Source organism: Vipera ursinii, assembly GCF_947247035.1.
Source record: "Vipera ursinii genome assembly, chromosome: Z".
Taxonomy (NCBI): Eukaryota; Metazoa; Chordata; class Lepidosauria; order Squamata; family Viperidae; genus Vipera; species Vipera ursinii.
Genome location: NC_139517.1, coordinates 44,135,839 through 44,148,250, shown reverse-complemented (window position 1 = coordinate 44,148,250; position 12,412 = coordinate 44,135,839). Strand labels below are relative to the sequence as shown.

Below are 12,412 nucleotides of genomic sequence, written 5' to 3'. Positions count from 1 at the left end.
TGTGAAATGTTAATACCACTTTATAATGCCTTGGTTATGCCCACATGGAATACTCCATCCAGTTTTGATCACCATGATATAAAAAAATGTTGAGATTCTAGAAAAAATACAGAGAAGAGCAACAAAGATGATTGGGGGACTGAAGGCTAAAACATATAAAGAATGGTTGCTGGAATTGGGTATGTCTAGTCTAATTAAGAGAAGGACGAGATGACATGATAGCAATGTTCCAATATCTCAGGGGTTGTCACAAAGAAGAGGGAGTCAAGCTATTCTCCAAAGCACCAGAAGGCAGGACAAGAAGCAATGGATGGAAACTAATCAAAGAGAGAAGCAACCTAGAGTTAAGGAGAAATTTCCTGAGAGTTAGAACAATTAATCAGTGGAACAACCTACCTCCAGAAGTTGTGAGTGCTCCAACATGAAGTTTTGAAGAAGAGACTGGACAACCATTTGTCTGAAATGGGATAGAGTTTCCTGTCTGAGCAGGGGGTTGGACTAGAAGACTTCCAAGGTCCCATCCAACTCTATTACTACTACTACTACTACTACTACTATTATTATTATTATTGCTATTGTTATTCACACAGTCAGCCAGATGTTCAGACTGGATTTGGCATTTCTGTCTACCTATTTCCTTACCAAGGACCTGGGATAGGCAACAGTATTATTACTGGTCATTGACTGTAAATAAAATAAAATACTATGTTATGCTGTCTGTGGGAAAATATATAGTTCGGTATTGAGGAGTTCAGAACTCAACTCTTGAAAGACTAGGGGAAAAGTTAATTGGTTTTTAAGACTCATCAATTTGCTTTTGTTTTGCTTAATAATTTGCCATCTCAGAAATGGATATTTTACTGTGGTATTTAGTCATGCCCTCCACAGCAACTACGTGGTTAAGAGTGCTTCCTATATTCTTAAATGTCCAAATGAGCCCATTAACACCAACAGCTTGGGCTAATTTTGTATATTCACCACTGTACCAATTGGTAATTAAGATTGCAAAAGGAATACAGAGACACATCTGGTGCTCTCGTAATTATATTTGGCCTCATTCTAGAGCATAACAATGAATAAGTATAGCATTCTTCTCTAGCTTAACTAAACATAGGTCAGTACTAATATCATATCAATGATAATTACTCAACATATTTAGGCTGAAACAATGATATTTATGCAGGTATATGCTTTACTAAACTCAGATTGACTTTTATCTCATTAAGCAAAAAATCATAGAACTAGTGTCTGAAGCACTTACATGAAAAGCAACTGAGATGCAGTGATGCTAGGTTATCTTCAAATACTTTGAAGTTTTGAATTCTGAATATTTACAGAATTATTTCATGATCATAAAGCTCTCAGGTTTTATGGTCAACGTGCACAATTGAGCTCATTAGAAGACAATTCATTTGTAGAGAAAAATCTAATTATCAGCCCATATAGTTAAGCTTTCACGACTTATTTGTCTCAGAAAACAGCAGAGTGAACTCTGAAAACTAATTTATATGATCCCACTATTAAAGATCTTACTGAATTAATAAGTCGATCAGTTTCTCTAGGATCCATCTTTTTGAAGAACCAATTTCTGACTTGTTCAGTGCTATAAAACAGAAATTTAGAAAATCAACTTTAGTCTTGAGTACCACAAACGTTCATCTAAAATCATCATTATCCAGTCACAATCAAGCACTTTGAAGCTCTTCAAAGCTTTGAAGTTGCTTTCAAAACAAGCAACTCTGGGAGCCCAGTGATGAAATTGTAAGTGGAGAAGGTCCCCCTGAAGGCCCTTTCCTTAATAAAGAAAATACTACCCCAAAAATATACATTTTGAGAAAGATTTCTAGGAAAAATCTTAATATACTGCTCTATTGTTCAATGGTTGAACTGACTTTAACATGCAAATATGAAAAAATAATGTATACATCCAATTCATTCTCATTTTAAAATATTTACTTACTTTATGCAAATCTGTCCAATCATCAGAATAATGAAAATAGCCATGTAGATGAGAAATGCAAATAAAATAGCTGCATAAAAGAAAACACAATAGTATATATATTCTAAAACAATTATTTTCATACTTTTTTTTAAAAAAAGGTCCATTTATATTTATCAGGTTTGTAATTGAAATGGCTTTAGTTTATTTTGAAGGTTGGAAACCAAATTTTGTACAAACACAAAGAAAAACATGGTGTCCCCATGTTTAACCACATTGTTTAATGTAATCCATAAAAAATAGATTTCTTTTTCACATTTTGACAAACTTTTTTGTGAAATACCAAATTTTCTAAATTATTCAACTCTTTCAAGAACCATTATAAAAGGTCTTCACTGTAATAAACATTTTTATGTAGGCTTCCTGGAAAAGGAATGGCTAGGAAAAAATGATTATACATTATACCATAGCAAAGTGTAACAACATATTAAAATATTAAGATTAAATACTAAATAAGGTAGGTTCAAGTATAATAAAGATTATATGGCATCCATACAATCCCCTAAAAGTAGCCTACATAACTACATTTCTTGCTAATGTGCTTTGACAGCTGCCAGAAAGAAATCATCAGATATTGCAGCAATAGGAATGGAAACAGTTCCGTTGAAATCATGAGCATCAAGAATAACTAAGGAGAGTGGGGGAAGCAGCTGAAATACCAATAATGTAAAAAGCAGTAAATTGATAAAAGATGTGCATGTAAATTAAGAAGATATTATGTGCTATTATAACATTTCTTTTTATATTTCTTGAACAGATTTGGAGTTCACATTTATTAATTTCTTGCTGCAAAAAGATATCTTTATACAGAATACTGTATGTGGAAAGGAAAATGCTAAAGTCAGAAATAAAACTTTCATAAATATTCTTAAGGCTAGAGCTTGCATGAAAGAAGAATAAAGACAAACTCTATTTAGGGGGGAAACATGGTGATAGGAAAGCCTGAGTTATTTAAACTTTCTAACTACCTGTACTCTCCTCTATTATGGAATGAGAGAGAACTCAGTATAAAGATTGAACTGAGAGAGGTGATGAAAACTTTGAGAACATTCGTCCAATCTATACTAGCCCTGTTCCAAAGACATGCAACATTTAAGTCTTTCAGACATGGGAAGGAAATAAAAGTTCAGAGGCTCGGCTAATTACAGATAGTCCTCATTCAGCAACTACAATTGGAATTGGGAACTCAATAATTAAATGAATGCTCACTCCAAAATTGAGATAATTGGCAAGAAAGTTTATATTTACATTAATGTTTGTATTTATATTAACGTTTGTGCATTTACATTATTTGGAGAAGAGGAGATTACAAAAGACTAAGCAGGCACACAATGAGGAATAAACATTGAAAAGAATGCATTAACCATAGCTGTTTGCCTAGCCAGTGGCTTAGGTAACAAAAGCCTTTACTGTAATGTGAAAGTAATTAAAGTCTTGTCAGTGTCAGGCAGCAGCCAGCAGGTGGAAGATTTCTAAACTACTAATTAAGAACACAGAGCTGAACTTGTTAACAACTGCTTAGCACTTTTTAAGGGACATGCTGTGCCACAAGCAGCTCAGGAAACTTGTTTAGACAATCACTGCTCTGTGAGGGGGGAAGGGGAAACAAGGTCAAGCACAGTTCAATAGGTAGTAACTAAGGCTGAAATTTTTCATGATTGCTATCATTCTGAACAGTCACTGCCTGCTAAATGAGAACTACCTGCATCTCTACGTATACTCCCCCCAATGAACAGTATGGTTAGGAGTAAAAACTGGGGATGCTTAATTCCAACTGGTTCATGCAAAGTTTAATCCCAACATTCCCTTTCTCAATGGCTACTGTACCACTCCCCAGTTCTGCTTCATATTTTTATATTGCAATCAGAGAGATTCTTGATCAGCCTCTTTTAATTGACATCCTTCAGCATTAACTGAATTTTAAACATTTCTGCTTTTAGAACTGCAATCTAGTTGCACACTTTATATTTTTTTAAAAGGTTGATAGCATTAGAAAATACATCTTGTCCCAATGGTGCTTTTTCTTTTTTTTTTTTTTAAATTTTTTATTAAATTTATTATTTAAAAACATTGGACACAGTACCAGCGAGCTGACAAACCTTTTTGTCTACAATGTTTAAATATATATATATATACATGTATATATGTACATCAAAAATACACTTAAATACACTTAGATTACAAATCGGTGAAATACCACAATATTTAAAACAGTGAGCTAGTCTGTAAAACCTAATAGAGACCTTTCTTTTTATCCATCCAAAGATACAATTTGTTCCAAATTCTATAATAGTCTGATTGATCTTTATTCTTTAATTCCAAAGTTAATCTGTCCATTTCAGCGCAATCCCAAATTTTCCTAATAACCTCTTTTTGTCCTGGGATCTCATTCTTTTTCCATTTTTGCGCAAATGATATTCTAGCTGCTGTGATAATATGGATCGTTAAGTATAGCACATCTTTAGGATATTTCTCTTTCGTGATTCCCAACAAGAAAAGTTCTGGACTAAACTCCAGATCTTGTTTCAATATTTCTTTCAGCCAAATCCAAATCATTCTCCAAAATTTTTGTGTTTTACTGCAAGACCACCACGTGTGGAAGTATGTGCCTATCTCTTCAGAACACTTCCAACATTTGGGAGATACTGTTGTGTACATTTTTGCTAAGCGGGCTGGGGGGAGATGCCATCGGTAAAACATTTTAAATAAATTTTCTTTATACGATGAGGCCAGTGTTATCCTTTTATTCCTATCCCAAATTGTTTGCCAAGTATCTAGGTCGATGTTATGTCCTAAATTGTTAGCCCAGATCAACATGGGGTCTTTCACTTGCTCTTCAAACAGCTTATATCCCAAAAGTAATTTATAAAAATTCCTTATTTGTTTAGAGTCCGGTCCCAATAATATTTTGTCCAATGCTGTTTCAGAGGTATATATCCCCCATTCATTTTTATCCTTCCTAAATCTCGATTGGATTTGTAAGTAGGCCCACCAATCGAGTTTTATACCTTGTAATTCTAGTTCATTCCTAAGTTTCAATTCCCCCTCCTCATTCAGAATATCCTTGTATGAGATTATGTTACCCAAATCAAACAGATTTGGGTAAACTATCGCTTCAAGGGTGGATAGCCAGACCGGTATTTTGGTGTAATTGTGAGATCTAATTTTTTTCCAAGTATTGAGTAGCGCTTGCCTGATCCGGTGTCTTTGAAAATGCGAGAAAAGACCTTGTTTCTCCGTCCATAGGAAAGCATGCCAGCCATATTGCAAATCGTGACCCTCTAAAGTTAATAGTCTTCTATTTCTCAAGATTACCCATTCTCTAATCCAGCTCAGGGCCGCGGCGTGGTAATATAATTCCCAGTCTGGCAATCCAAAACCCCCATTTTCCTTCGTGTCTTGTAAATATTTCAATTTAATTCTTGGTTTTTTCCCCTGCCAAATAAAATTTAGTGATAATTTATCCAAATTTCGAAAAAATTTAGAGTCGAGTTGAATTGGGATATTCTGAAACAGAAACAGGATTTTAGGCAGAATATTCATCTTAATGACAGCGATTCTTCCCAATAATGAGAGTTTTAGGTTTCCCCATCTTTCCAGGTCACCTTTTATTTGATTCACTACACTATCATAATTATCCTTTTTGAGTGAAGTGCATCTAGCCGTAATGTTAATCCCTAAATATTTTATTTTCTTGACTATTTCTATATCCGTGATTTCGGCCAGATTACCTTTTTGTTTATTGGTCATATTTTTAACAATCATCTTGGTCTTATTTCTATTTATTCGCAGTCCGGCAACCTCACCATATTTAGATAATTCTTCCAATAGCTTTGGTCCCGTCTGACATGGATCCTCCATAATAAAAACTAGATCGTCCGCGAAAGCTTGCAATTTAAAGGTTTCCTTTTTAATGGTTAATCCTTTTATCTTTGGGTCGTTTCTTATAGTTCTCGTTAATACTTCAAGAGTCAATATAAACAGCAACGGTGATAAGGGGCAGCCTTGCCGTGTTCCCTTTTGAATTTGAAACTTGCTAGATGCTTCCCCATTAATAATTATTTTTGCTTCCTGATTGTCATAAATTGCCCTAATTATATTTATAATTTTTTCACCCATATTCATAAAGCTAAGCTGTTGGCACAAAAAAGACCATTTAACATTGTCAAATGCCTTTTGGGCGTCTAAGAAAAGTAATGCCATCTGTTGTTCGCTATGTAATTCATAGTACTCCAATGTATCTAATATTATTCTAATGTTGTGCTTAGTGTGTCTCTTAGCGAGAAAACCATTTTGATCTGCGTGTATGAAATCATTCAGAAATCGTTTCAATCGTTCCGCTATAATTGATGTAAATATCTTGTAGTCCGAGTTAAGAAGTGATATGGGTCTGTAATTTTGGATTAATGTATGGTCTGTGTTATCTTTCGGAATAAGGGTTATGTTTGCCTCTAGCCAAGATTTAGGCGTCCTTGCGCCTTCTAATACTGCGTTAAATACCTCCACTAGGGGTTGAGCTAGGATATTTTGTAATTCTTTATAAATCTCTGATGGAAGACCGTCGGGTCCCGATGCTTTATTATTCTTTTGTGCATTAATAGCTTTTATCACCTCAGATAGTCGAATTTCCTCGTTTAACATATTTCTGGTATCTTCTGTGACCTTAGGTAGTTTGGCTCTTTGAAAATATTCCTCCATTTTCTCCACACTTGCCTGGCTATCTTCTTTATATAAACGTTCATAAAATTCCTGGGCTATAATTTTTTTTTTTCCTCCTGGTGGAATATTCTCCCTTCCTCATCTCGTAGTTCGTGAATCCAGTTTTTCCCCTTTTGTTTTCCCAATTTGTATGCGAGCCACCGGCCCGGTTTATTTGCATTTTCAAAAAAATTTTGTTTCGTGTTTCTCAATTGTTGTGCCAATTTCTCTTTGTCTAGAATGTTAAGTTTGTGTTTAATCAGATCCATAGATTGCTTGATATTCTCTTTTTGTGGATCTTGTTGGAGTGTAACTTCTAAGCTCTTATATTCCTCTTCTAATCTTTCCCGTTGTTGTCTTTTCCCCTTATTTTTATATACCATATATGCCCTCGCTACCCCTCTCATCACAGCCTTAGCTGTATCCCAATTGTTTTGTACTGAGGTGTCTATAGCTTTATTTTCCTTAAAGAAAAAACTTAGTTCTCTCTCCATCTTAGATTTGAATTCGTCTTCTTTTAAAATTGCTCTTTGAAGCGTCCATCTGGATATTTTTTTGGAACCTTTCCAGATAAGTTTAATAGGATTGTGATCTGCCCAAGTACCTGTCGCTATATGTACCTCATCTATTTCTGAACTAATTTCTTTCGTCATCCACACCATGTCTATTCTAGACCATGAGTTATGTCGGTTGGAGTAATATGTATATTGTCTAGCCTTACGATTTCTTTCCCTCCAGACATCTTGGATATTTAGTTCCTCAGCCAAGTTAAGAAAAGATCTCGGTAGAGTTCTTCTCTTCTTTTTCCTAAGCGTCTTTCCCATATAATCCAAATTTATATCTAGGATAGCATTAAAATCTCCTATTAAACAAATCTCCTCATAATCAATGCTACATATCTTATTGTGAAGTGTTTTGAAAAATTGTTCTTGGTTATGGTTTGGGGCATATATCTCTACCATCATGACCTTCCTGTGATTTATTATAACCTCGACTATCAGTATTCTACCCTCTTTATCGTTATAAATTAGTTTTGCAGTCAATTTTGGGTTTACATATAGTGCCACTCCTCTCTTTTTCTTGTGTCGGTCTAAGGAAACGAATAGGTTCCCTATTCTTGGTTGTACTAACAAATATTTTTGTTGTTCCTTTATATGGACTTCTTGTATTGCCACGATATCCAATTGTTGGTGAATAAGCCTATTAAAAAATTTCCGCCTTTTCACTGGCGAATTCAATCCATTAATATTCACAGACATAATACTACACTCACCTCCCTTCATCTTACTTATTTCTGGTTTTTGTGGATCTCGTGATTCGGGGCTCTCTCTCTTCCTTGTCTCTAGTTCCATGTTTCTCTGTTAACTCACCGGATTTGTTCCTTCTATCCTCTGTAGCTAAGATCTTCCCATCCATTGCCACACGTATTGTATCTCTTTCTCTTACCTCCCTTCCATCTTGATCTTCTAAATCTACTTCCTCTTGGCTATGGAAGTGGCGTTTGTAAAAATCTTCTGCCTTCTCTATCGTGTCCAGTCTATGCCTTCTATCCTGCCACGTAACAAGAATACCCTCTGGAGTTAGCCATCTAAAGTTTACATTTTCTCTTATTAGTTTAGATGTTAAGAATTGATAGCCGCGTCTCAGATCCCTCATCCTTTTAGGTATCTGTTTAAGGATGGTGATTGGTTGGCCCCGAAATTCTAATGGTTCCTCTCTAGATCTATGCAGAAGCTCATCCCGAATTGATTTTTTAACTAACCTTACATGTACTTCTTTTGGGAGGTTGTGCCTTCTCGCATAATTAGTTTGGACCCTGTATGTTTCATCAATTTCCGCCAGCATTTCCTCCTTCCCTACACCGAGTGCCTTTGCCATCAGTTCTGCCATCATGACCAACAGATCTTCCCCTCTTTTTTCTTGAACGTTCTGGAAGCGTAGATAATGAGCAGCCTTTTCTGCTTCCAGAAAAATGACTGTTGTTTCTAATTCCTTATTAGCCTGAAGGAGTGTTTCATTTAAATCATCTACTCTCTTTTCCTCTTTTTCCATTCTAGCTTCCATATCTTGAAGTCTTTGTTCATTTTTGACTAATTGCTGTTGAATCCCTTCAAATTTATCATCTATCGCTTGGATTTTCCCCTTTAATTCACCAGTGTCGTTTCTTATTTGGCCTATTTCTCTCTTCATCTCCTCGTGGTTTTTGGCCATTGCCTCGTGTAGGTTTTGCAAAAGGGCATGTAAATCTTTAAAGGAATTCGAGTTAGATCTTTCCCTTTGCAGCATATCCTCTATAGATTTCTGATTGGAGGGACTTGAGGCCATCCCCTGTCCCTGTGCTGCTGCCTTTTTGCCAGCGCTAGGCTTAGTTGCTCCCGAGATACTTGTCATGTTTCCCCAATTTTAACAGCGTTTTATCAATGTATAATACCCTGAGTCTTATATAAACCTTTTAACTCTATGACAAAAGATATATAAAACAGTTACCACCAGATACTTATTACCAACTAAGCAATTTATATAATAAAATTCTATAGTATGAATATAATCAAAGTCACGTTCTTCTTCTTTCCCCCCCCCCCCCGTTTCCGGCGCAGAAATTGGCACCTTTTCCGTCTTCCTCTGCTGTCAAAGACCAGTAGGTGTCCCACTAAACAAACCTCCAGTTACTAAATTGCTATATCAAATGGCCGCCCGTGACAAGTAGAGTAGAATTTCAAAAGTTTCAAAAGTTCACAAATTCAAAATTTACCAGGATAGACCAGACTAGACCAAGCTGATCGCTTTCCACGCCCGACAATCCAGAGTTCAGTCTCTAAGGCTCCAAAGCTCAGACTTTGACTTGTTGTAGCTTTTTTCCAGCTAGAATACAGTCATATAGTCTTCGGCTTTCTTTCCCTTGCTGTTTTTGCCAAACGCCTCCCTCAAGACTTCTATCGCCGCTTATTCCCTCTCCGTGAGGCTCCCACTTCGAACCAGTACCTCTTTCACAAGCGCTTCCTATTTAATATTCGGATACACTCTCCGTCAGCTCCGCTCTACCGTTGTCCCGCTGCTTACGTGCTAGCTCCGTCCCTCTGTCAGATCTTCATGTCGGCCATTACTGGCCTCCTTCTCCCCGGTTCGCTCGCATCAGACTTTCTCCGGATCTTCAACACGAACTGCCGCTCATGAAGGTTCTCCGGGCTGCCTGCAACTTCGGATGTCCCTACAGGACCTCCTGAAGCTCCGAAAAGCCCCCGCGAACACTGGGTGAGAGGTTGTGCGAGGAGAGAGCTCCGTTCACACAGCCGCCCGCTCTGACAGTTGGCTCCGCCCCCCCCAATGGTGCTTTTTCAAAAGGCAACTAGACTTCCTTTGCTTTTTTCTTGAAAGCCTTTTGAAAAAGCACCTTTGACCTGGATGACTGAGAAGCTCTACAGACATTCAGAAAATAGATCAACAACAATCTTTATTAATTCTGGTGACTGGAGAACCTACGTTATGGGTTAGACAAATAGGACTCGCCATAAGAAACTGACATATTTTTAATAAAGAAACCTGGAAGCACAATCCTGTTTCTCGTTGTCTCAAATCCTTAAGAATTGAAATCTACAGAAATTACTCAAATCCTAAAATACTATTTAGTATCAGATACAGGTTGGTTGGATGAAGAAAAACAGAAGATACATAATCCAAATTGCTAGAACTTCATGTTAATATAATAGATCAAGGAATTGCCAGTCATCTTGACTGAAATGTTCAAGAGAAAAGGAACTCAGAAATCCAAAAATAAAAAATGAATACTGTTCCTAGTTTTCCTCAAATATGAAATACACAGACTCTGTTATATAAGTAATACACAAGAGACTTGAATATATTCACATACTGTAGTCATTCTTTATAATACACAAGAAAATGCTTGTGGCTGTTATATAATCTCAGTTATGAAGTCCTATCTTAAACTTAAACTGAATTGTTGCTACAATCAATTTTAATTCCAATTCTTTCATGACAGAGAGAAGACCATCCTAGGAAACTGTAGGATGAAGTTGTTCAGATTCACTTGGGGTTAGTCTACAGCTGTACAGGTTCTATGGCACTACCTGAGGCATGTTCTTGAGTGATAATCTGGGAAGAATTTGAACCTGTTCATTATGATGAAGTGGATAAAGTCCTTGAACGTGAGTTCCTCTACCTGTTTTAGATCCACATAAGGTTAATATTTTCTTATGGGAGAAGGTGGCTCCATTTGCTTCAAAGAGATAGTTGTCTGCCTTCTCCTTAAGAAGCCCACAATGGACAATATCAACCAGTTTCCAACTTCCCCTTTTTATGGAAGGTGGCACTAATTATGCTTTTGATCACCTTTGGTGGATGTGGGATGGGATAGTTCATCCATCTGGCTTTCTTTGATCTCTCAGTGGGTTTTGATACCATCAATCATGGCATCCTTCTGGACTGACTCAAGAGGCTGGGATTAGAAGCCATGGTGTTGCAGTAGTTGTCCTTTTTCTGAGGCCTGTAACAGTTGGTGTTGATACAGGTAGTCTTCAACTTATGACCACAAGTAAGCCTAAAATATCCATTGATAAGCAAGACAGTTAAGTGAGTTTTGCATCATTTTAAACCTTTTTTGCCCAGTTGTTAAGTGAATCGCTGCAGTTGTTAAATTACTAACGCAGCTGTTAAGTGAATCTGGCTTCCTCATTGATTTTGCTTGTCAGAAGGTTGCTAAAGGTGACCCCGGGACACTGAAACCATAAAAAAAATGAGTCAGTTGCCTCTGAAAAATCTGAATTTTGATCATGAGACCATGGGGATGCTACAGCAGTAAAGTGAGAAAAATGGCTGTAACTCACTTTTTCCATTGTAACTTTGAAAGGTCACTAAACAAACTGTTGTAAGTCAAAGATTTTTTTCATCAAGCTCCATCATGATTAATTTTACATAATACTTCCATTTATGCTGCTTATATATTTTCTTTTTATGTTCTTTTTTTTATTTTTTTTATATTTTTTTTTATTGAAAAGTTTTACAATACAATTTTCCTTTAAAAAACCCCCATCCCCCTCCACCCTCCCCTCCCTACCTCCCCCCTCCCTCTTCCCTCCCCCCTACCTCCCCCCTCACCCCCTCCCTCTTCCCTCCCCTACCTCCCACCCACCCCCCTCCCCCCCCCGGACTTCCCAGAGCTAAATACAAGGTATATATATATAAAAAAGCAATCATAAGCAACCATATACTAACAACCATAAATTCTAAAATCCATCACTCTCTAACTTATATAAGAACAAACAAAACTTAACATTATTAAATATATATAAAAAACTAAGATAGAAAAAAAAAGAAAAAACACGAAAGAAGACTTATTCGAATGCTACATAAAACTTCTTAACCTTATACTTATTCTGGATAAACTCAATCCACTTTCTCCATTCCATAATATAACGTTCTTGCGAATGATCTTTCAAGTAAGCCGAAATCTTCGCCATCTCTGCCAGGTCGGAAACCTTTAAAGTCCATTCTTCTATGGTCGGCAGCTCCTCTTTCTTCCAATATTGCCCTATCAAAAGTCTTGCTGCCGTAACTAAATTCAGCATCAACTTAGAGTCCACCACTGTAGCATCAACTGCTTATATATTTTAAACAATTTTATATCTGTTCATCACAAAACTTTAAAAGAAAACATTAAAATACTTGCAATAAATAAAGAGCTAAATATATATCCACAGG

The 12,412-nt window shown here is 36.5% G+C and overlaps 1 protein-coding gene across 2 annotated transcripts in view; it reads right to left on the bottom strand.

Annotated features, from left to right (window-relative positions):
- Positions 1–12,412, bottom strand: part of LOC310648466 (heparan-alpha-glucosaminide N-acetyltransferase-like) — a 48,061-nt gene that overhangs the window by 29,510 nt on the left and 6,139 nt on the right. For both annotated transcript variants that reach the window (XM_083376308.1, XM_083376309.1), the window contains exons 5-6: positions 1,961–2,030; positions 1,534–1,603 (exon numbers count right to left, since the gene is read on the bottom strand). In XM_083376308.1, the coding sequence (XP_083232434.1) occupies positions 1,534–1,603; positions 1,961–2,030 (140 nt within the window). The remainder of the gene's footprint in view (positions 1–1,533; positions 1,604–1,960; positions 2,031–12,412) is intronic.